A 26205-nucleotide genomic window follows, 5' to 3' on the forward strand; every position below is an offset into this window, starting at 1 on the left:
GGAGGGTCTCTCAACGAGTTTATGTGGGGTTTCCAGTCCACAATCCCCTGTCGAGGGCACTCTACGCATAACTTCCGCAGTTCGGACAGAAATGCTGTTGAACGCTAAACATTACCAGGTGTTAAACAGTACCAGAAAAAAAGTACAATTTTCAATTCTCTGAACTTATATTTAAAGCACGATTTTAATTTTATAATGGATTTATTTTAAGTAAATCTGCTAATTTTTATTTTAAATCTTTCATGATTAATACACATTATTTATATTGTTAACGGGCTTTTAAAACGAATAATTTTATGGTAAAATTTACCTCTCTTGATTTGTCGCTTACGTTGCATTAGTGGTCACGAGCTGACTAATGTTAAGAGTGGTAGATATTATATACCATTACGTATATTTTATTCCTGTTCAGACCCGATTAACAATATAAATAAAATGTACTTATTAATTATTTTTATATATTCTATAGTTAATGAGGAAGTTATATAGGTATATATATTTATTTATTTGGTTTAAAATACAATTCACAAAATCTATCTATGTAAAGTAATGTAAAGCAAGTAGATTTATTGTATTGATTATATTGGATTGATTATATTCAAACAAAATGTTTAAAATGCCATCTGATTTACATGTGAGTTACTTCACTATTGATTTTTAACTTAAAACCAAAATAACGTAATGATTCACCAACGACACAGTTCTTTTTCTGTCGCAAGACTATAAGCTAATATCTACGTGTTGGTTGAGAGTGAAACAAAAATGCTTTGGAATCAATTTTTATATTAGGTATTGCTACAGACAAAAATATACCTTATGTAAAAATAAAATAGAAAATAAAATATTTACGAATCGAAAAATACTGTACGCATTTGATAGACAGAGACAAGACTATCTGACGTTTTGATTTTGGTATCTATATATAGATATAGTGTCCTTATTGCTAATTGTCAAGGCACTATGGGCTATTTGAATAAATACACTAAAAAGTTCCACACATGTTTTCTAAATTAGGACAAGCTCTGGGAAAGAACGGATGTCAATTGTTTTATAGTCAAAAAATATTTTCTCTTTTTATCTTTACTTCTGACTGTATAATACAAAGTATATAATGTTATACGACATTATATTTATACATCGACTACTAATTAAGATGTCGTTTACAATAAAAAAAATTACAATGCTCCTATTGAATATTCATACAGAACGCAACGAAACGCTAGACGTGCGCGGGCGCCGCCCTTCTCGTTTATTGGTCGGCCATTTTGGATCGGCCAATCGCGAACTGGCGGGAAACGCTCACGTATAATTTTGGCATAATTAGTCACGCATGGAAGCGACGAGTGCCAACAAAAAAGTCGTTAATTCTTGTATTCTATCAACTTTTGCTATGAAATAAGGTTGAATATCGTTAATTATTATTATTTTTATTATTTCCGTACCCGTTTCATTATTTACGGGAATGTTAATAGATAGCTAAGGTGATTGGAGTTTTGTGTTACCACATTTCCATTGGGTAGGTCTGTACTTAGTTAATAGGAAACCACAGTAATTAAGCAAACACTGTTCGTAATTAATCTAATAGAGGGCGTTTCGGAACTAATGAAAATTAATGCAGACTAATAAAAGAAACATATTTTTTATACTTACTTATATATCTATATATATAAACTTAATAACGACTATACAAGACTACAAGAAACATTAACAACAAAGCAAACTACAATATTAATTTGACGGCCTCGGAGTTACCTGTTTAGTATACCGCCTTACATCCAAAGGTTATGGGTTCGATTCCTCGCACGGTACAAACTAGATTGCATTTCTAAAATACTATTATAAAAGTAATCATAATAGTAATTTCAGGACAATTCATACAGCGGCATCTAGACCCAACGACGAAAGCTAACGAAATCTTGATTTATGAGTACTAGATAACTGATACAATTATATAGATATATATTTTTTAACCAATAAATTCATATTATATATTGATAATAAACACCCAGACCGATACAAACAAACATATTCATGAATTTTTGTGCCGTGCGAGGAATCGAACCCGCGACCATCGGAAGTAAAACGGTGTGCTAAACCGCTAGACCACCGAGGCCGTCAATATTAAGGAAGCAGGATGTATATCACCCAATACTCGGTTCGACTAGGCGCTATTATGTAACAAGAAACTATTAAATACTATTTCAGTGCCACTGACTACGTTTATTGTCCATAAATCGTAATACTCAATGCTACGCTTAAGTGGGTTTCCTGCGGTTTCGCTAGTTTGTTTGCGAAGTGAATATAAAATGTAGTTTATTGTATAACTCGGTTTAGTTCGATGCAAACTGGAAGTTTTTATAATGAAAGCAACTGACCCAAGCCCACTATGTTGGGCGGTAAACATTTTTCTTGTCAGTTATCGACTAGGTACTGAGAGTTAAACATTTTTGAAGTACTAATATCGATTTTAAAATTTCAAAATAATCGAATTAAAATCATCGAAGGAGAATGCTTTAGCGATAAAAGCGTCACTCTTAAATCTAAAAAATATATATAACTTAAAGGTGACTGACATAGTGATCTATCAACGCACAGCGCAAACCACTGGACGGATCGGACTGAAATTTATCATGCAGGTAGATGTTATGACGTAGGCATCCGCTAAGAAAGGATTTTGATTAATTCTACCCCCAAGGGGATAAAATAGGGGATGAAAGTTTGTATGAAACTTTGTCAATTTTAAACCGATCGGACTGAGACTTTGCATGCATAAAGCTACTATGACATAGGCATCCCCTAAGAAAGGATTTTGAAAAATTCCACCCCTAACGGGATAAATTAACGCGAGCGAGGCCGCGGGCTAAAGTTAGTTTTAAATATATGAATGAAATTAATGGTAGAAGAGTGAAAGTTTAGGGTTATATCTAACATTTAGTGGCAAATAATAGAAATATTAAAGTAAAAAAATGTATAAAATATAAAAAAAAATTGGGTGAACCGCCAGTATCACCTAGTGGTATGAAAAATAATTTACGTATAGCTGTTTTCAGACCTACTGAATATACATGCAAAGTTTTATGTGAATCGGTCGATCCGGTGGAGTTTTGTTACAAATATTGTAACACGAAAATTTTATAAATTATAGTTATACTAGCTACTCGCCCCGGATTCGCCCGGGTGTAGATGTATTATATATATAAACCTTCTTCTAGAATCACTCTATCTATTTAAAAAAAACAGCTTCAAAATCAGTTGCATAGTTTTAAAGATTTAAGCACACAGGGACGGACAGACAGGGACAGGGACTATATTTTTATATATATATAATATTAACATTTGACTATATTTTATAATCAGAGACATTTTTATTATAAATATTTATTAAATCAATTTTTTAATATAACTTTTTTTTTTAATTAATGCACGCATTCTTTTTAACGTTTCAAATATAATTTTCAGTTATTTTTATATATTAAACAATGTTATATTTATAAATAATTATTTTATATACATGTTACTTTTATAAATAACAAAATTTTATTTCTCATATTTGTTACAGAAAGGAAGTCGCACCGAGTCATAATTTTCATATATATCAGATGAAAAAATCTAAATGCTTCCTGCATATCTGTAGATACGTAATTATTAGAGATATTTACATGTATGCTGATACGAAACTCCAATAAACTTATGTTATACACGGCTAATTAATACAATAATATTCGTCGACAGCTACTTATCGCGGGATATCCAGTTTCTAATTCGACGACGTCAAACTGCCCGTAACTTGACGACATGAATATTGTGACATGTCTAATTATTTCATATTAACGCTACAAGGCATAAGCGGTAGCGGGTGTTTAAAAACATTTGTATGTAAAATAAAAGAAAGAGAAATATAAATACTGATTACTAAATTATCACAATTTCATAGCAACCGACAACTGATTACATAAAATATAAAATAATATTATATAACATAGTACACGTAGATACAGCAAATTCCTAATGAAATGGTTTTCCAATAACATTCAACGTATCGTCATTTTAATTTTTATTCAAAATACTTCAACAACTCAATAATTTATACTTCGAAAGTAAAATTTAAATGTAAATAAAAGTCTAAAGTTATTATACTATATGTATATAGGTTTCATCGTTTTATCTATGGGCGAAAATGCAATAAAAAAATTATAGAACATTGTTGTAATATAATTTTGTAGTATAGTGAAAAAACTTTAACATTATATTACTACATACTAATATTTATGTATATTACTTTTGTTTTGCATTGTACAATTTCAATTTAGTAATTTTTGACTTTTTATTTTTTCTGCAGCAATTATTACCAACTCAATAGCCCTATGCCACTGTTTTGTACTGTCCACCTTTGCTCACATTATTTGTACAATATTTTATTACTGTACTATCTGTGCAATAATGAATATATATATAAAAGGATATCAAAACGCTTACGTTCATTGTTTGAGGCGCACCACATTTGGAGCTAGGATTAAATCTCGAATAGGTGACAGGCAGTCTAATCAACTTTCTCGAACCATTGCCTCCCCGTGGCACGTATGTGACGACGGGTTTAACGCCGATTAAACTGTCACAACCCGCCATTGTTGGATTCCTCGAGATCTCGACAGATTTGTGAAATTATTGTTGGCTTTCCGGCGAATAATTAGAAAACGTGCTCGCTAATGCTCGCTCTCGCTCGTTCCAATATGGAGTGTGACGTCACAGCGAAATTGTATGGACATATTATACTATCATATTTATAGTCATGTATATGAGAACGAGTGGTAGATCATATAGAATAGAATAAATGAAAATTAATAAATTTTGTAATTATTGAAATAAATTTCATTTAAGCACTTTCGAATTATCAGTATTCGATATACAGTTGTTCTTCTTTTAATCTACCGCTCATTCGGAAAACTGTCTTATCATAAGAAGAACGAGCAAGAAACTTGCGTGTTGCTCTTTATATGTAGGTTAATCCTAAGTTAATTTTATAAATTCGAAACTGTCTGTATGTCTGTTACATTAAAATTTGGAATGAATTTGTATTTTATCACGAGATATATATATGGACTATTTAAAAAAAATGTACCTGATTTATGGAGCAATTGAAACAAGTTCAATAACATAACGGTTTGTAATATATCCAGTACTAGCGATTCCGCAGCGCTGTTTTAGTATATTCGGGTAAAATTTATACTATGTCTTAAAGTAAGATGTAATCTATTCGTGTACCAAATTTGATCCGATTCAATGTAGTCCTTTCTAACGATCTATCCAACATGGAAACATTTAATCAATTCCGACCAGTTCGTGAGGTTAATGGTACGTTAAATCAAATCAAAACAAATCAAACAAACACTCGTAATATTCGTTAAAAATATTTTGTCTTGAGTCCCATCGGCTCAAAATGTTCAAAAAAGTCAAAATTGGCTCCCAACGTCTCGGCAAATGGCAAAAACAAATTGTCATTTAAAATGTTTAATATTGGAATCATCAATGCGAGCAATTAGCAAGGTCTGTCACTAGACTTCACTAATAGAAATTGATAGTACAACTATCTAACTTAATTCTAACTTTGAGATATCTCCTAATGAAGACAGATTGTTATTGCAAGATTTCTAGATATTGCCCATCTTGGAAGATTTGTGAAATAACTTCAAGGAGACGCTCTAATTTGATAAAAAGTCAATTAGCGATATTACTTAAATTGATGTAATAAATTTAAAACTTTATATAATTGTATTTATGGAACATCTTAGATATTAAAATTTGCAATCACTGATAGTTCAATGAACGCATTTATAGTAATAACTACCTATGTCACACGTTTTTGCCTGCGTAAAATGGAATAAAATTTATCAGATTATAGAAATTATAAAAGGGTTCTTAAATTTTTTGTAATGATTGCCGCATGCATCTTTATGTAAAGTGCGAATACTATAACTACCATATGGTAATTTTAAGTAGCTATGACGTGGTCGAATGGATTGAGTAGTCATGCTCACTAAAATGTCCTGACATGTGGCGGCGTGGTGTGCCAAGTCATTGGGCTCCTCCCTAAAATATGGTCGAGCGCAGTGATGGCTGGCTCATACATCATATTCGTGAACTCCTTGTAAGGATTGGTCTACTCTACTCACTATACTGATTTAATCTTATTGTGTATTTATATTTGACCCTAATAAATTAGTGCTAATTGGTAGTTTGTATTCATACGTTTCGACTGAAAAATGTAAACTTACAACGATTATTTAAAAGAGCAACACACAAGTTTCTTGCTCATTCACCTTGTGATGAGAAAGCTTTCCGAATGAGCGTTAGATTAAAAAAATTGTGATGACTATTCAAATGTTCTTAAAGTAAGTTTATTTGAATAAATGATTTTCTTTTCTATTCTATTCTAATACAACTGCAACATAGCTTACGAATCTAGCCGTCTGGCGGCTTTTAGTATTTAGTCAATAAATAAATAAATAACCCTGAACAACTAAGATAGCGCCATGACAACAACTAGACAACTGATATAAATACTTAGATTAAAAAAATATATAAATACATTATATACCTAGAAATCACCTAGATCGATACAAACAACCATATTCATGAATACAAATGTTCACACTATGCGGAGAATCGAACTCGCGTCCATCGGAAGTAAACCGGTGTACTAAACCGCTAGACCAACGAGGCCGTTAAATCAATGACAATATAAAGAAGAATTGACTTACTTCCACACAAGTATGACACCAACGAAGATGCCGAGCACCAGGACGATAGAACACAATGCGATGACTGCCGATGTCTGCAGCGACGGCCCGCTGTGGTTGTATGCGTCTATCTTCTGAAATAAGGAAAAAAATGGTTACATACACACACATTACAATAAAATATATCATTTATATTGGAGCACTATCTTTACATATTATAAAATGGAAGTCACTTCCGCTGTGAGTTTGCTTAGACATTTTAAACTACTCAACGGATTGTAATGGAGGTTTTAGTAGTAGAGAGTAGTAGATCAAGAGAAAGGAAGCTTGCAGCTCACTTGATAGTAAATGATTACTACCGCCCATGAGCACCCGCAATACCATGGAAATTGCTTCTTATAAAACCTTTTTATAAGAAGGAATAATCTTGTTTCATGAAGTTCGGTGGTTTCCAAGGATTACTACGTGGAAGTTATCCTTACATAGTAAATCATCAAATATCATTTCCCACTGGCGCCGGATAGCATTAGCATATGTGTGAGTACCACATCTTTATCTAGTTGACCTGCGCAACAATTTTGCAACAATTTCTATTGCATCTCTGCTCCTATTGGTCGTAGTATAATGTTATGTAGCTTAAAGCCTACCTCGACAAATGAACAATCCAGCACAAAAATTGAATGAGAATAGCGCGTTCAAACAAACAAACTCTTCAGATTTTAAATATACAAATGGCCTATTAATTCGTGCAAGTAAAGTCGCGGCATATGGTGAGTGCATTAATAAAACTAAGTGTATCAATGATGAGAATAGTCCAATACTATTCTTTGGATGAAAGCCAAAGATCAGACATTGAGAACAATCCCTAATTTGTCTATGTAACAAATAACGAAACTATGCCAAAAATGTCGGCCATTTGGCCAGTGTCGGGAATATTGTGCGCCATTATTCAAGATATGTGCGGAATTCAATTACGGAAATGTAAAAACTGCAACTCTATGCTTAGTATTATTAAAATAATGATATGATAATGATAATAATGATGATATGTTAATGATAATAATAATAATGATATTAAAATAATGATGTACCGTTTATTCAAGAAGTTTCTTGTCAGTTCTTTTCAATTGAACCTGTAAACTGTAGTAGACAGTAGCGAAAAAAATTATTTACAAAAATTTGAGGTTATAAGCCGCTAAAATCCTCTATGTGAATAAATGATTTGAATTTATATCGAATTATAAAATGAGCACAGATCAGAATACACATTTAGAAGAAGGACAGAGTAGGTTGATCGCAGATGGCGCTAGTGTTTATTAAACATAATTGTAATTATACATATAAATGACAGTAAAAACAAATTACAAGGAAATATAAAGAAATAACATAAAATTTTTGTCATTGTTATATACATAATAAACATAGTAAACACCCCGAACAATATTGTTTATATTGATCGGGGTGTTTACTATATCAAGTAAGCGAGGAATCAAAATTGGGATCATAGGAAGTAAATCGGTTTGCTAAATTCAAATTAACAAATTCAAAATATTTTTTCCATGTAGGTCTATTACAGACTATTATGGTATGTCAAATCTACCGTCAGTTCGGAATGATTTCCAGATGAGAAGAACTGACCATATAGTTTATATAATAATAATAATCTCAGGACAATTCACACAGCGCCATCTAGACCCAAGTTAAGTTAGCTAAAGCTTGTGTTATGGGTCCTAGACAACTGATACAAATACATAGATATTTTTTTTTTTCGTAAATACATACATATTATACATAGAAAATACCCAGACCGATACAAACAATCCTACTCATGAATACAAATGTTTGTGCCGTGCGAGGAATCGAACCCGCGACCATCGGTCGTAAAGCGGTATGCTAGACCGCTAGACCACCGAGGTCGTCATATATGGTTAGTTCTTCTATGAACATTACTTGATTCCCTCTAATTAATCCAGTGCTAGTTTTCCATAATATTCTAGATGCATTTCCTCTACAATAAAAAAGTTATTAATTTAGTTGAAAGCACTAAACCATACAAATTTTTCCGTGTAATTTGAAACGTAGTTCGCTCATCATTAGCGTAAAAATCTGAATTTAATTCAACGTTTCTGTTCTGTTACTGCATTAATGTACGTTTTATTTCTGTAATTCATGGCGCCGTATTGTTATAATTACATTGTAAATTGTTTGGACAAGGTGTGTTGCAAGGGGATACTCTTTGTGTACTGTAAGCGAGTCGTCCCATAAATAGAATTATAAAAATATTGTATTAAAATTGTCTATTGTTTGTCTATGCGTGCGATGTTAATTTCTACTAATCAGTGTAACGGACGCAACCGTCTGAATCTAGATATAAAAATATTTATGTATTAGTAGACCACAAAACTCACCGGCTCTGGTTAGTTTGGGACTAGATGGAGCTGTTTGAATTGTCCAGAGATGTTATCATTATCATTACACAGTATAACAACAAACAAACAAAGTCGCTGTCGCTGTCGCTATCTGTCAGTTCCTATGTATGCTTAAATCTTTAAAAGTACGCAACGGATTTTGAAGCGGTCTTTTTTAATAGATAGAGTCATTCAAGAGGAAGGTTTATATGTACAATACATGTACACCCGGGCGAAGCCGGGGCGAGTAGATAGTAATACATAAAATTTAGTACGACTACACTGATTATACAGTATATGCAAATACTTAAATAATGTAATTTAAACAGTAGGCATTTGAACAGACTATTGCCCACAAACACTCGTTACATGCTATATTAGCACGTATATAATTGAAAATAACTATGTTACCAACATCATATAATATTCCGTAGTGTGTTCACACTATATATAATTCACGTAATGTAAACATATCATATTGCCATCGCCATCGACGAATTCATCCCCACACACTGGAACCTAAGTGATCGAACATGGTTTCGAGCTTCCTCTCGCGTACACTTAGATTGTGGAATGAACTTCCTGCCGAGGTTTTCCTACGAGACTACAGCATGGGGTTTTACAAGAAGGGTATATTAAGGTTTTTTAAGGGTCGGCAACGCGCACGTGATACCCCTGGTGTTTCAGGCGGGTAACCATTTACCATCAGAATGATTGATTGCCACCATCGTAGTATAAAAAAAAAAAATTCCTATTATCTTATACTGTTTATTTATTTGTGTACATATATTTCATGCAGATAAATGTTCCGATTTTTTAAAACTTTATTCATTAATCAATTAATTCTATTTTATTAATAATATAAACGCCAAAGTTTGTGAGAATGGAAAGATAAATGGATGTTTGTCTTTCACGCAAAAAACTGAATGGATTTTGATCAAACTTTAGAGTAATATAGCTTATACATCAGACTAACACAGGCTATAAATTTCATACCGGTCAGCACAGATATTAATAATATTTTATTTGTTTCCGTGCATGTATTATATTTGTAGTTGATTTTATTTGCGTGATTATGATTACTTGGGATATTCGAAGTGACCATAATCGTTAGTACAATGTCTGGTCGACCTCCTTACGGTCCCTCCTGGATATAATTATCTTTAATTCCTGGTTAATTCGGCATAATGGGTCAACACCTCATGTTCACTGTCATCCATTGATGCCCTGATAAATTAACACCATTCTATTATCTTACTAATATTATAAACGCAAAAGTTTGTGAATATGGATGGATCGAAGTTTGTTACTCTTTCAGCCTAAAAGTAATGAACGGATTTTGATGAAACTTTACAGTAATATAGCTTAAACATCATAATAACTCATAGGCTATAAATTTCACAGCCAGTCGAGTAAAGAATTGTAGGGGTAGAATGCACAGCGGCAGTAAATATAGTGAAATAAGAAAGTAAAATATATATATTTGTAAAAAGTAACAAGGCTCACATACGATATGTCAATAGAAAATCTTACGAACAATAGAAGATATTTTCTTTATACAAAATTCAAATTATCTTCTACCAATAACGGCCAGATATAAATTTAAGTTCCAACACGCCCCTTTAAATTTAAGTCGGTTAAACAGTACAAACATACAACACTTGTCCATCTACGGATACATCAGTTACCATCATTTCAATGAGTACATGTCTCACTTCTATCTTATCGTTGTCCCTTAATACGGCTCTGATCAAGTGATTTTAATATCAACATGTTTACTGCAAGCATGATACACACTAGGTCTTACGCGAAGTAAAGCGCTCCTTAGTTATCGGCATGTAAAGTAAAACGTACGTACATAGATTGTCCGATTTCACCTAATAAAATATTAAGCTTAACAGCTTCTTTCAATCGCCTCAGACAAACTCACACATACTCAGCCTCACACGTCGATTACGCGACAATTCTTTGCTTTTATGACCTTCACCTAATATTTGCACCATCTGAAATAAAAATGTAACTAAAAATGAACGGTTATCCTAATCTACGTCCGAAAAACCCATACACCGACTTACCGGGATTCCTAAAAAACTAGGACTTAATTTCTTTTCATTTATACGGCCACTTCGTTTTAAACTCTACCTCCTATTGTTTATATTTTACCAATTCATTACTTTGTTTTTCAGCATTTATTTCCATCTATCTATATACTGAATTTCTCCAAAATACATAATATATATTTTTGTTATGACAAAACAATGACATTGTCATTTCGTTGCATGTCAATCCCTAGCTCATATTTAGCTACACTAATTCGAACTCCTTTTGACAGTTCACTTTTAATCGTCCCATGCAACAATAATTTCTTCAATATATATTAAAACAAAATAAATAAACAAACATTTTGCCACCTTTTTAAAATATAAACATGGTTCATTTAAACTTTGTTTTTATTCCATACTTCTTAACTATCGCTATCTTTCTCTCATCTTTCTCTTTATTTCGAAAAACAACTTCTCGAGATAACTGAGCCTCCCCTACAAAATCTTTGCCAGATTCATCAACATTCATCATCGTTGACTGCTGCTGCTGTTCCAGTGCTACCGTTCCATTAATCTTTCGCGGTCGCCCTGTTTTACCAGTTCGCAGTAGCTTCGGTTGACTAGGAGCTCGTTTTAGTACAGAAACACTACTGACGGTTCCTTCCATCTCAGGTCTCGATTCATCAATAAATTGCGATGAACCTCGTTTTCGTACTTTATTTTCAATACCATTCTGTAAGTCATTCACGTTTACATTCGCACATTTCTTATACACATCCTTTCCATTCGGATGACCTGAACGTCTATGCCGCAATTGTACATCAACATTTCGTTCATTCAATATACATGCACTCTCAGATTCTCGAAAATAATATAGGTTTCCCTTGCGATGACAAGTAAATATTATTTCCCCATTTCTGTCCACGACATATGCAACATTCCGTTTAAACGTAATGTTATGCCCATTTTCAGTAATTTTCGAAACAGAAATTAAATTACTTCTCAAATCTGGTACGTACAAAGTATCATGAAACTTTAATTTGTTGACAATGTTACCATTACATGCCGATAAACAAACAGTGCCCTTACCTTTGATATTAGTACTCAGGTTTGTAGCTAAGTTTAGTTTATCCGAATTGTTGTTCAGAGATTCGAACTTACGCGGGTCGTTACACAAATGAGACGTGCACCCACTATCCAATATCCAGTCGTTTTTACACATTATATTGGAGGCATTGCATTGTTCTGGATCTGAAACATTATATAACATTAGACTATAGTTTTTAACAAATTTTTGTGCTAAGTTCCCTCCTTGAGTCTCTCTCTTCTTTTTACAGTCCTTGGCTTTATGACCCAATTCGTGGCATTTATAACATTTAAACTTAAAATCTGTCTTTTCCTTTCTATTCTTAACGAACGATCTTCCATACTTTTTACTATGACAATACAGCACCCCTTCTGGTGGATTCGCCATTTGTCTCTTCGACTCGTACTCTTCCAAGATTTTAACTTTCAAAAAATCTGGATGGGGTACCTCGTCTCTGGATTCTATGGCACACCTGAAGTTCTCAAAACTCGCCGGTAAACTGTATAATAACATTATGGAGAGCAGATCCTCGTGTATGTTTACACCCATATCACCCAACTTATCTACTGCATCAAAAAATCCATTCAGATGCTCTCGTAAGTCATCGGTTTCTACCATTTTATGTAGAGTCAGTCGTTTTAACAACGTTGCCTTTTTCGCTGGACCTTTCGAAGCATACAAAGATTCCAACTTAAGCCATACCTCGCGTGAAGTAGTGCACCCTCGTACGTGCCGCAACTCACCGCCACTCATACATAAAATAATATCTGCTCGCGCCTTTTCATCTTCCGTTTCCCATTTCTCCAGCTCTGTTACATCCACTGGTCTTGGCTTACGCCCACTTACATATCGCCAGGCATCATTCTTTATAAGTAATGCCTGTACTTGAATCCTCCAACAGTCGTAATTTTCTCGATTCAGAGATTCAATCCTCATAGTTGGGTTCGCCATATCTGCTTTACAACGGAATTTCAAATTCACCAAAAATCAACTATTTCACTGATATTCCACATCTATTTATGCTATTCTGGCCTGTCCTGGGCCCATAACCATTGTAGGGGTAGAATGCACAGCGGCAGTAAATATAGTGAAATAAGAAAGTAAAATATATATATTTGGTAAAAGTAACAAGGCTCACATACGATATGTCAATAGAAAATCTTACGAACAATAGAAGATATTTTCTTTATACAAAATTCAAATTATCTTCTACCAATAACGGCCAGATATAAATTTAAGTTCCAACAAATACAACATGGGGTTTTTCAAGAAGGGTATATTAAGGTTTTTTAAGGGTCGACAACGCGCAAGTGATACCCCTGATGTTTCAGGCGTTCATAGGCTACGGTAACCATTTACCATCAGATGGGCCGTATGCTTGATTGCCACCATCATAGTATTAAAAAAAAATTGCCTCCTATTAGCTTTGCTTCTTATACTACCTACTGTTTATTTATTTGTGTACATATATTTCATGCAGATAAATGTTCCGATTTTTTAAAACTTTATTCATTAATCAATTAATTCTATTTTATTAATAATATAAACGCCAAAGTTTGTGAGAATGGAAAGATGGATGGATGTTTGTTACTCTTTCACGCAGAAACCACTGAATGGATTTTGATCAAACTTTACAGTAATATAGCTTATGCATCAGACTAACACAGGTTATAAATTTCATACCAGTGAAACTACGGGCACAGCTAGCACAGCTATTAATTATAAATTATTTGTTTCCGTGCATGTATTATATTTGTAGTTGATTTTATTTGCGTGATTATGATTACTTGGGATATTCGAAGTGACCATAATCGTTAGTACAATGTCTGGTCAATAGATATAATTATCTTTAATCCTGGTTAATTCGGCATAATGGGTCAACACCTCATGTTCACTGTCATCCATTGATGCCCTGATAAATTAACACCATTCTATTATCTTACTAATATTATAAACGCAAAAGTTTGTGAATATGGATGGATCGAAGTTTGTTACTCTTTCAGCCTAAAACTAATGAACGGATTTTGATGAAACTTTACAGTAATATAGCTTAAACATCATAATAACTCATAGGCTATAAATTTCACAGCCAGTCAGAGTAAAGAATATAATTTGAATGAGTCCACGAGCATGACGGTCCAGACCGCCATCATTGTGCTTTCCGCTTCAAAGAGTTGAAACAGAAAGCGTAACATTTGTTACTTACGCCCCTCACGTAAACATACTGTACTTGATAACATCTATCCAATTATCACAAATAATAATTATTATTCCATTCCTCATATACTGGATCGGCAAATTGCTTAGTTCTGGATATAAATGTTTTATTATAGAAAACATTATTTCCACCCTCTAAGATCCACTGATAAACTATGACCATTATACGTGAGCTACGCCACCCTTATATAGCATAATGAACTCCTTCATTAAGCCGTTCATTAAACAAATTCTACAGTTCAATTTATACCGGTTATGTATTAGATCGACTTTGATACGGTAATAAATAATATTGTTAGCATGCGTTTTCATTAGATAGAGTAATTAAATTATCGCGACGACTGAATTATAATATTTTAGTTTGATAAAAACTTCGCGGTTTTTAATTTATTACGACACGGCAGACATGTTGTTTGTGATTAAATGACAATAATGTTTTGATTTTATCAGAATTAGAACGACTAAAAATAATCCTAAAAATACGTTAATTATATATTGAATATGCACTGATTTTTATTAAAATTCATCCAGTAGTATTACTTGACAGAGTAACAAAAATTCATCAATCCATTTATTGATCCTGAGATACTTTCGCGTGTATTAGTAGACCATACAAAAATTTAAATAAAGAATAGTTCTTTATTCAAATTAACAAATAATAAATTCTATTATAAATATATTTGAATTTAATATTGTTTAAATTCCAACAATAATAAATTCAAATATAGAATATTATAACGAATATAGATGCAACCATTATTGTCTGGAATTCCTAGAAAGGATTGTCCCTCATTTTAATGTCGCAGCATGACGTGTTTCACGTCGACTGAGCCTCGCCTCGAGCTATAACTACATCTTGCTATGCCCTGCTCTTGTGTAGTTCTAGCTTTAAGATACGGACTTTAAAAATATAAATATTTAAAATTAGAACAGTTTAAGATAATATAAGCAATATAATACAGATTTTAATTTATTTTAAATCTCATTGTGCATCTATTTTTAAAGTTATTTTTACCGAACAATGCCGGTTATACATCGCGATACAGGGCGAATAGACGAGAACCCTTAACCCAAGCCACTATGTTTGAATTAATAAGAGCATTTGATAAATTAGAGGAGCTTGGTCAGCCAGTCGACTCTGTTCAATGACTCAAGATACAATCTAAGCGCATGGGCCGCACGCATTAAGCCTGAAAAAGGGACATCAATTTGTCAAAACCTGGCACTATCAGAACAGAAATCCGTCATCGGTGCATGTACGATTTATCGGAATATCTCAAGGGATCTCTTGACAATCGCTTGAAGAAATCTTCAAAAAACTACAATGTATAAAACGGTCCCTATGCTCGACTTATCAGAGTGTCCATCTTTTGACGGTAGCCGATTTGTCAATGCCCCGCTTTTAATTAATAAAATGTCTTTCGGCGAAAAAAAATGGAATAAAACCTTTAATTAATTTGGGTCGGTTCGCGCTGTGAACTTTTTGTAAATTATGATTATAGCCGCTTTTCAAACTTTGCGATGGAAGCAGGAAGTTTTTTTATAGGAAATTAAAGTAAGGTATTTGAAAGGAAAAAGAGCCACCAGAATTGAATTTGTTATTAATGAAAATAATCTTTCTTGAAGATTTCACTGGGTACTGTTCGATAATTCAATTATTTTATTTTCGCTGAATTTGAATTAAATGTTCCATTTTATACTGTTTGTATTTTGAGTTCATTGCCGGGAATGTAAAAAGATAAAGGTTGCAATAATTTGGCGGCAGTCACAGTGACGTAATTCAGAAAGTTCAATGATTAAATTTTAAATTTGGAATTGCTTTATTATTTTTAAATACTGGCAGCTAATAATATATAAGTTTTAAATACTAATAATATAGGCAATTAATTTTAGCACAGCCTTTATGTGAATAATCCTAAATTAGATGTATGCAACCAACCACCTACAATTTTGAAATATTATTTTACAATAAAGTGGTTGAACTGTTTAACCTTATACAGTAGTCACTAGCAATCACAGATCTGTATTTAAAAAGTATTATTGTTATTGATTTCAAAGGTAAAGCTTTTGATACTGGCAGCTCAAATAAATTAAAAATGATAACATTGAGGTTATGAGTAGGTAAATATATTAATATTCGGCTGGCCTTAACATACATGTATATATAGGTATGTATGACAGGTATCAGCTTATATACGTTTGGAACTAAATAACTAGGTTAAATTAAGCTTTACTTATTGCAGGTATGGCGCTGCGGTATCACACTTCAAATATTAAATTATATTATATATTAACAGACATTAAAGCAGTCTACAATTGTATCCTTTGTCTATTATAAACAGTTGTAATAAAAAGAATAGTACCATTTATTTTTTAAACGATTACGAAAAAAGAACAGTCATTACAAGGCACCGGTTTTTTTATTCAAACATTGTTCTAATATGCATTTTGGAGTACAAAAGGCATAGGGATATATATGCGCATATATTATTAGTTAAAACAGCAGAATCATCTTATACAATTAAACGAACAAACACACGGTGCGCAGTGATGTCTGCGCCCGCGCATAATCTATTTACGTCCACGAATAAATTTGATTTAGGTTTAACCAACTTCAAAAGAGCGTTTCCAAAAATGTATGGATGTGTATGTGCAATATTAACACAGTTTGTACATCAATATGGATGACACCTTTCTCAATTGAAAGTATCCCATATGCTTCTCATGACTATCTAATGTTAGTATTTTTAATACACAAAACTTAAAACTGTTTCTGGATTGACATAAGATACAGAACGATTACATATATAGAGTTCTATCAGATGAATTATCAGCTTATTTATTGTTATAAAAATAATATAATCGATTATTTCTATCAGTTTTTTAGTGTAGTATAAGCAAGACTTAGGGACTTTGGTTAGATGGCGCTGCGTTAACTGTCCTGGGTTATTATTATTGTTAAAACTATACGAATATAAATAGCCTGGAAATTAGTTAAGTCAAGCAATCAGTTAAATTTTAATATATTGAAACTGACAGCATTTGTTATTATGTATGAACCATCTGACAGATGCAAATACATTTGAAGTACATTTAACATGATGAATTGTTATGATTAATTCTTTTAAAATATGTCCAAGAATTTTTAATTATAAAAATATATATATATATATATATATAACACAAGTCTTTTATTTTTAATTTATAAAAAAATAAAAACAAACATATGTATGTATCCAAATATACAGATCAAATTCAAATGTGAGAATTTTAATTGTTTGCATTCTTAATTCATCTGACTACCCCTGTAATTAAATCTCATGAACATATGTATATAAAATAAACTAATAGAAGTTATTGGAACTGTATTTATTACATTCCAGACCAAACAAATTTTGGTAGGTCAACGAAAATATTCGGATGAAAATGTAATTTAATTACGCGTTTTACGGCTGTGGGTACTAGTACATTTTATTCCTTAGACAGCAAGCCAATTAAGCACAATTAACATTAACAAGTCTGTTTATAAATAATTAATTTAAATTTATCCTATTCATACACCTTGGTCATCATTTTTAGTTTATCATTCAAAATGATGCCATAAATTTAAGACAATAAGGAATATTTTATTACCAGCATGTGTTGATCGTGGTCCGCCCGAGGGAAATGTTAGCGGTAATCCGTATTTGGGATGTAATTAATTAAATTATTTGTCTATAACAAATAATGTTTAACGAGGAATTACTGCGTAGTTGTATTATTGAAGACAGTGTACAAACATTACGTGGTATATTTGATGTTCCATATCCCCAGTATATATAAATTAATTAAAAGTCATTTTCGTAGAATGAGATATTTTAATACTTGTTTATTTATAAATAGCTGTGCCCGCAATTTCGTAGACGTGGTTTGAAATAATAATGGTTAATGTTTAAATACAGAAGAGATCATCTATGGAAGTAATAATAAAAGTAATAATAAAATTATTTAAAAGAGCAACACGCAAGTTTCTTGCTCGTTCTTCTTGTGATGAGACAGCTTTCCGAACGAGCGGTAGATTAAAAAATGTAATGACTATTCAAAAGTGCTTCAATGTAAGTGTATTTGAATAAATGATTTTCTATTCTATTCTATTCTAGAAGTGTTTTTCAACTTCATTGTTTTAAATATGATCTAAATAAAGCAAATGTTATATTAAATGTATTTTTAATGAATCATGAAGGAATGGCGCACCTGCCTGCGCTAACGGTTTACGCTTGCTGGGCACCAGTGGAGGTTAATGAGATAAACTTGAGGTCAGGTTAGTTAGCCCAATGTGACAATATCAGCAGAAATTTCATGATGGTTTCCAGGGAAGACCGCATGGAGGTCAACCTAACATGTTAAATTGCTAGGAATAGGGTCATCAATTCGCATAACTTAGGCATTACGCAATCCCCTTTCCCCCTTATTATATGTATTATTTATTTGGATGACTTGCGTAGTATTTAATATATTACCTCGTCTTCCGTAGTCAGCAGGATGCTATGCCTATGCCGGAGGATGTTTTTATGGGTGATAATGGAATGGTGCACCCGCCTGCGCCAACGGTTTACGCTAGCAGGCCACCAGTGGTGGATGATAAGATGAGCATGAGGTCAGGTCAGTTAGCCCATCGTAACAAACTCTCCAAGAATTTATCACGATGGTCTCCAGGGCAACCGCGTGGAGGTCAACCTGACATGGTACATTGCTAGCACTAAGATAATCAGTCCACATTACTAACAATCATATATACCCCAATCCCGGAGGATTAAAGCATTGTGGTTCTATACCCTGTAATTTCACTGCCATATATCACCTTTTAGATGAACCAGAGGTTAGGAGATCCAAGCTAACAACGTTGACTACAGTCATCCTATATCGTCAAAGCCACACATATCAGGCATAATAAAAATATAAAAAACATATTTGCTCAGTGCTAAAATATTTCGAAACAAATTTTATGCAGACCACCAAAATATTCTACGAAATATGTCCGACCGACCGCGAACACCCGCGTTTTCTCTATAAAGGTGTTGGTTAATATCTTAATTAAATTTACATCTTAATCCTTTAAAACCACAAGAATTCACGCGGCAAGTTTCCGTGTAATAAGTCGGCCATTATGTTAACAAGAGATACATTTTACGGTGGATTTGTTTGAAAAGATTGCGGTCCGATATTGACTTATGAATCATCATCAGATGGTGTTATGTGGGTGGTTTATTGCTATTGAAAATGCGTCAGAGGCGGGCTACCTCATTATCGACAATCTATTTTATATTTATGATGTTAAGGTCCATATTTATTTGTGAAAATAATTACCAACTGTAACGTTTTTTCTGATATGTTTGCAAATAGATCGACATTCTACCGTACTATTCATAATCTATTATTTGTATAATTGCTTATTGATAAAAACTCTAGAACGCCAATCATAATATTGTTTAAAAATTGTCTGTTAAAATTGTAATACATGTAAGTAATAAATTAAGTTTGATAATAAATTCTAATAATGGTTCATGGGTTGGAGACGTTTATTAGTATTAGTAGTATGTAGGACTTAATTGTCAATGGGAATTGGGAAGCAATCAACCTATTAAGAAGATCTCCATGTGGTCTACCTTGGATACTGTCTAATGAACTGGTTAACAGATTAATAATTGTCGACTGCATATGGACCAGAGGTAACCTGACATTGACGGACACTGCTGGAGTCAAGTCCCAACGCGAGTTTCAAGGCGTTTATGGCCCGGGACCCTCCGAACATGGTGCCTACCTTCATAAAGGATAACTACTGCCTGAAGGGGGTGGTGTATCGGCGCTATCGTGGTAGATTGCCGTCGTCAGAGCCGTGACCATAGAAACAATTTATATTTAAACTAATATTTCATATGTATGTTAGTCTATAAGGTATTTATAATATGGGCCATTAGTAGCCTGAGTTAAATAACTAAGATAAAATTAATAAAATAATGGTCTATTACTTTATAAATGATTAAAATGTTATACCATAAAAAATGCCTGTCTACGCATACTCGCTATACGAAAGGATGTTATTATTTATTTATTTACCAAAGGAAGGAAATAAGTTAAAGAGGAAATCGTGTTCTTGTAATCTTTCTCTGAATCAAAGAAAAAAACGGAGTGAATTTGTTATGTTCGATATTGTAAATTGAATTTGAAATATTAAATAAGAAAGTATGACTTATTTATTAAACGGCGTTTGATTCGTCGTGTAGGCAATTTCGGGACTTTTTACGAAGTGAACAATTTTATAATTTACTTTTTACATATATTAGCAATGATATTTTTTTATATAGATAGATTTTTGACAGTGGCATAAAATTGGGTGGTAAATGTTAATGGCATAAAGTTACTTGTTGGCTTGTGGTAAATTACGAATACAAACTACACGACACAACGGTAGGGAAAAAATATGAATACTAAAAATTTTACGTTCATAAGTGGCTACAATGTCCTACATGACTAAATTATTTTTGATTTGATTTAATTTATTACAAAAGACAGAAATCTGTGAATCACCTACCTAGTAAAGGGCTTGAAAAATCTAAGAATCCAATAGAAGACAGTGTACTAACAGAAATAGGAAGGAGACTGAAGTATGAGTATGAGTTAAAGGCCTTTGGTGCACCGTTTGTGTTTGTCTCCAATTTCACACACAACCACTAGTTATATATAAAATGTACTGCATACGTGTATTTATACAGATTTTCTAGTATTTTCTCTTAGTATATGATCAAGGTCAAACTCAGGTATTAATAATAATATTTTTACTTCAAAAGGGTTCACACGTTCACGCTGACACCGATTGGCGGGAAAATTTGAATTTCGAAATGGTTGAGGGAATGAAATAAATTGTTATGATTAGTACAAGAATACGAGGACAAGGAAAGCATGTATGAGTTCTTTTTTTTTTAACTACTGGCTACCCACTCCGGCTTCGCATGGGTGCATATAAACCTTCCGCATGAATCACTCTATCTATTAAAAAAAACTGCTTTAAAATCCGTTGTTTAGTTTTAAAGATTTAAGCATACATATGGACGATCAGACAGCGACAGCGACTTTGTTTTATACTATGTAATGATTCTTATACTGTTGGCATTAAATAGTCTTTGTAATAATATTAAAATAAACATGTATTATCCAACCAACTACATATTTTTTTGTACTTACTTACCTGTTACATAAAATATGCTAAGTACCAAAGTTATCATTTGTATGTCATTTCATTTATATCTGCTTAAACCAAAAACTAGCAACAATCTAGTATACATCCGGTTCCACCTACCTACCTACCACTTTTGTCAAATAGTGACAAGTCAACGATAGAAACGAACAAATAAGCTTCTACAACAGCAAAGAGATGCTGCAATAGTTTGCTATAAAGACACTCATAACTACGGTTTTAGTAGGTTCCATAGTACCGTACAAACATACATGAACAAATATGTAAGTTACAGTTGCTTTTTACATTCATGGACCGAAAATGAAGCGCACATTTTAGTGTATGTATTTAGTGCAACTTTTATAACCATTGCATGGATTAATAAAACATCTTCTTGTAATGAGACAGATTTTCAAATGACCTGTAGACTTAAAAAATAAGCATGACTATTCGAAATTGTTTAAATGAAGTTTATTTGAAAGTAGGTAATGTAATCTATAGTAAGCAAAAACTTTCCCTTATTCCTTTTTACAAAGATTACGCGAATACTCCTCCGTATGAAATTTCACATACTTATGGATTATATAGAGGATGTATGCATGTTGCATTTTTTTAATATGCATAAAATATACATTAAAACTATAACTATGTATACTCGTCTATATAGCAATAAATGTATATATTGATTCCACAAATTAATAAGCCATTCAGATATCAAAATATTACAAACAGATAAATATTCTGTAATATTCACAAATACATGATCATTCATGGTAATAATGTTAATAATATTGAGAAGTAGATGTGTACATTAAGCAATATATATCAAAATATCCAAGGCCAATTACATGTCATATTACACACAAAATTGTGTTCTTAAATTGAACATTGTATTATATCGGCTAACTCACTTTATGGGAACAGGCTTCATTTACATAATTTCGTAGATAATTTACTTGAATCTCTCTGAAGACGTGCCTCAGACCGCTCGAGTATTATATCTAAATGAGGTTCTAGCTCCTTAACACAGTGTTAGTTATGCATCAACAGCAGAAAGGTGTAACGGAATATAAATTAAGACTATTTAAAATATAATATATTATAAGCTATGTGTAAATAAATAGAATAGATTTTTTTAATTAAAGCGTCTAGTATTATGAACTAGTACGTTTTATACATTCTAATTCCTAAAATTTATTCAAAAGTAGGTTAATAATGTTTTGAATGTGATATTTCTACGATATGTTAACCAATTAATAGAAATTCTGACGTTTATATAATAAATTTAAAATATTTATAAGTAATATTGTAGAAACAATCTAAAATCTTACAAAATTATCTGATTGCATTAAGAATGAGTACGTAGCGGTTTCTATGTGGATTATTGCATGCCTCTTACTTATTATTGTTTAATTATTTATTTTAAATAACATCTATTCAAAAGAGCAACAGTTTTATGCTCATTCTTCTTGTCATAAATCTGCGTTCCGAATGAATGGTAGAATAAAAAAATATGTCTCTTCAAAAGTGCTTATATTGGGTTTATCGGAATAAAGATTATTTCTATTTCTTATATTGACGTTGTTCTTATAATGTTGACTAAGAAACTTTAGGCATATCTGGACTGCTTTATGCACTGTGCATTGATGCGGTCTGAATATTACCATATCGGCAACTTTAACGCTTGACCCCTTAAGGATCATTTTCCTATGCAACATTAAAAGGTCAACTGTGAACGTTAGTGATGGCTTGATCCACTTCAGTGCACCATATAAGATATAGTTAGACTCAATAAAGATACCAATAAATATGGTCCATGAATACGTATTTTATATCTATACTTGTCACTGTAAGATTTTCTTAAGATCAAGCTTAATTCAAGGAGATGCATATATCATCATTATTATTTGTACATTAAAAATTGTAAATAAGCTGACTTTTTAAAAAAAAATATATAAGAAATTAAATTGAGTTTTTGCCAGTTCTTCTTAATTAAATCTGTGACTGGACGGTAGGGTAAAAATATAATATAAAAAATTTGACGTACATAAAGGACTAAAATGAATAAATGATTTTTGAATTTGAATTTGAATTAAGAACAGAACTAAAGTCTCGAATTATAGACAGTCTGTAGGGGCTCTTAGATGTAAAGATAAAAGAGTTGTCGTTAACAAGCCTTCATTAAGACCCGCATATGACAAATATTTACTAAGACAGATAAGATTCCGACAATGTTGTATATTCATCACCATGTGGGACAAAACAAGAATTTTAATTTGAAAATTTGTCATACAAAAAACTGGTTCATTCGGACTACTCACTAAAAACTCCTTTTTTAATTTGCCACAAAATGAATTATTTATTTGTACGTACGTAGACGTTTTTTAAATTGAAATTATAACGTGTTCTTGATCCGATTGAAGTACAAAGACCTATTTATGATATTTCTAAAGGAGGTTTAGAAGGTATCAATCTAAAAAATCTCCACAGTGATATACAAAGGAAGTTCCATTGACAAATAATATTTTATATAATTTTGTGTTGTGTTATTTCTTTCGAATTTGCTGTGAAAAGAAATAAATTTGTACTTTTTTTAAATTATGCCAAATTATGTAAATTTTCTGTAACATTATTATTTTTGTATGTATTGTTGTAAGTATATTACGCCTTTTAATAATATATGGATTAGAATCATAAATACGGTTTACACATATGTTCATTTCATCTTGGTTGTAGTTATATATTCAGTATTTTTGTTAAATATACGAAATATACCGTAAAGGCTGGTTCTTTCAAGTATGTATAATTTTCAGATTTGCTATTTCTGCCTTATTTACTAAAAGGGAAAAAAGTGTCAAGTAAAGAGGAAATTGGCACTGTTTGCTTCAGTAGTCTTTTAAAGTGTAATTAAATTTATTCGTTAAATTAATTATGATTTGCTATCCAATCCTGTTTAACAAAAATAGGTAAATGACAAAATTCCTTTAAACATTTTCCTACTCTTGTTACATGAAATAGTTTTATCTCCTGTGTTCAAGTGTTTTGATACAGTTGGATGAACTAAACAAACTACTTACTGGTTCAGTGTCGCAGGTCTCCAAGTCTGGTATTGGGTCGTCTCCACAGTAATAATCTGCTTGGAGGAAAGGTGGTCTTGGCGGCGGAGGCAGCAGGAACTCTGGAGGTGGCCCTAAACAGTCACACTCCGTCAAGTCCGTGGGCTCCAATTCCCACATTTCGTTATAATCTAACTTATCACTACTCACAACCTTATCACTGTTATCACTATAATCACTAGTATCACGAATATACCGTCTCACTTCATCTGTAGTTCTTAATTTAATTATTTCTGCTATGTAGGTATCATCGTCAACGTCACCCCATACGTTCTTTCTGACTTCCTCATCTTCTTTGTCTAATTGATTATTTATATCTTGATTTAATTCAGTCGCTATAACGATGGGTGTGTCGATATTTCCAGTCTTATGTTTACTAACTTTATTATTATTCGCTTCTTCAATGACATCTTGTCTTGTGCGGATATCAGAATTAACTCTATTTAAGTCAGTTTGTTGATAACTTCTCTGTTTGTAACTGTTTTTATACAGAACATTTTTTTGTGTCCAAAAAGCGTACGGCGACGCTTCCGTAGGACTTCTTATGTATCTTTCGGCCATACGCAGTCTTCTTGTAAGTTATCTGTAACAAAAATAAACAAGGTTAATATATTATCAACATTTTTTTAAAGAACTTTTTGTAAGAATTCAATAAGATCTGGAATTCGATTGGTTGCAGTCAGCCCGATCAGTTGATCGTCCAAAAATGCACATGGGGCGAATAGTTGAGATATATTAGTATTTAAATCACATACAATTTCAATTCGATATTTGAACTCATCCGATTGTGTACCAAATCGTATCATGTGCAGATGCTTTAAGAAAGTACACTCTAATCTACATATTTTTATTGCAGAAAAGTTTTGACTAACAGTCCTCACTACAATATGCGTCGCTTGATTCAAGTAGTCCAACCACGTCGGTCTTATTATATTCAGCACATTATTCAAGCAGGCTTCTTGTACTTTATTTAGAAGCACAGTTATTTGACGTATGTTTTAAAGCTATCATTTCAACTAATATACATACCGAAGCATTGATATCAAAACATGAAGCATCACCGATTAATTTACATCTGATATATCGATCCCACTCTGACATCAAACTACTTATTATTTAATAGAAGAGCTAACACCTCATTTTGTATAACAAAGCCACCGCAATTAGAGAGTACCACGTTCAAGAGTACAATGGCTGCGGAACTAGTATCGATATCATCGACTTCTCGGTTTATTTTAATTTGTTTTTTATCGATTCAAATTGGACGAACGGGTTTAGTGCTATCACGATGTTCTCTGGATATTAAAGAAAGCATAAAGTTCATTTTATCGTTCAAATTTAGATCGTAGTCAATGTATTATATAATAATAATAATAATAATACTG

The 26205-nt window shown here is 32.4% G+C and overlaps 1 protein-coding gene across 2 annotated transcripts in view; it reads right to left on the reverse strand.

Moving 5' to 3' along the window:
• The window catches only part of LOC131842784 (uncharacterized), an 83184-nt gene that overhangs the window by 13989 nt on the left and 42990 nt on the right, over positions 1 to 26205 (reverse strand). For both annotated transcript variants that reach the window (XM_059191355.1, XM_059191363.1), the window contains exons 2-3: positions 24782 to 25403; positions 6759 to 6871 (exon numbers count right to left, since the gene is read on the reverse strand). In XM_059191355.1, coding sequence (XP_059047338.1) covers positions 6759 to 6871; positions 24782 to 25381 — 713 coding nt within the window. In that variant the 5' untranslated portion in view covers positions 25382 to 25403. The remainder of the gene's footprint in view (positions 1 to 6758; positions 6872 to 24781; positions 25404 to 26205) is intronic.

The sequence above is a fragment of the Achroia grisella genome, unplaced genomic scaffold (assembly GCF_030625045.1).
Source record: "Achroia grisella isolate CSIRO2021 unplaced genomic scaffold, CSIRO_AGI_Agris_v1 utg1086, whole genome shotgun sequence".
NCBI lineage: Eukaryota > Metazoa > Arthropoda > Insecta > Lepidoptera > Pyralidae > Achroia > Achroia grisella.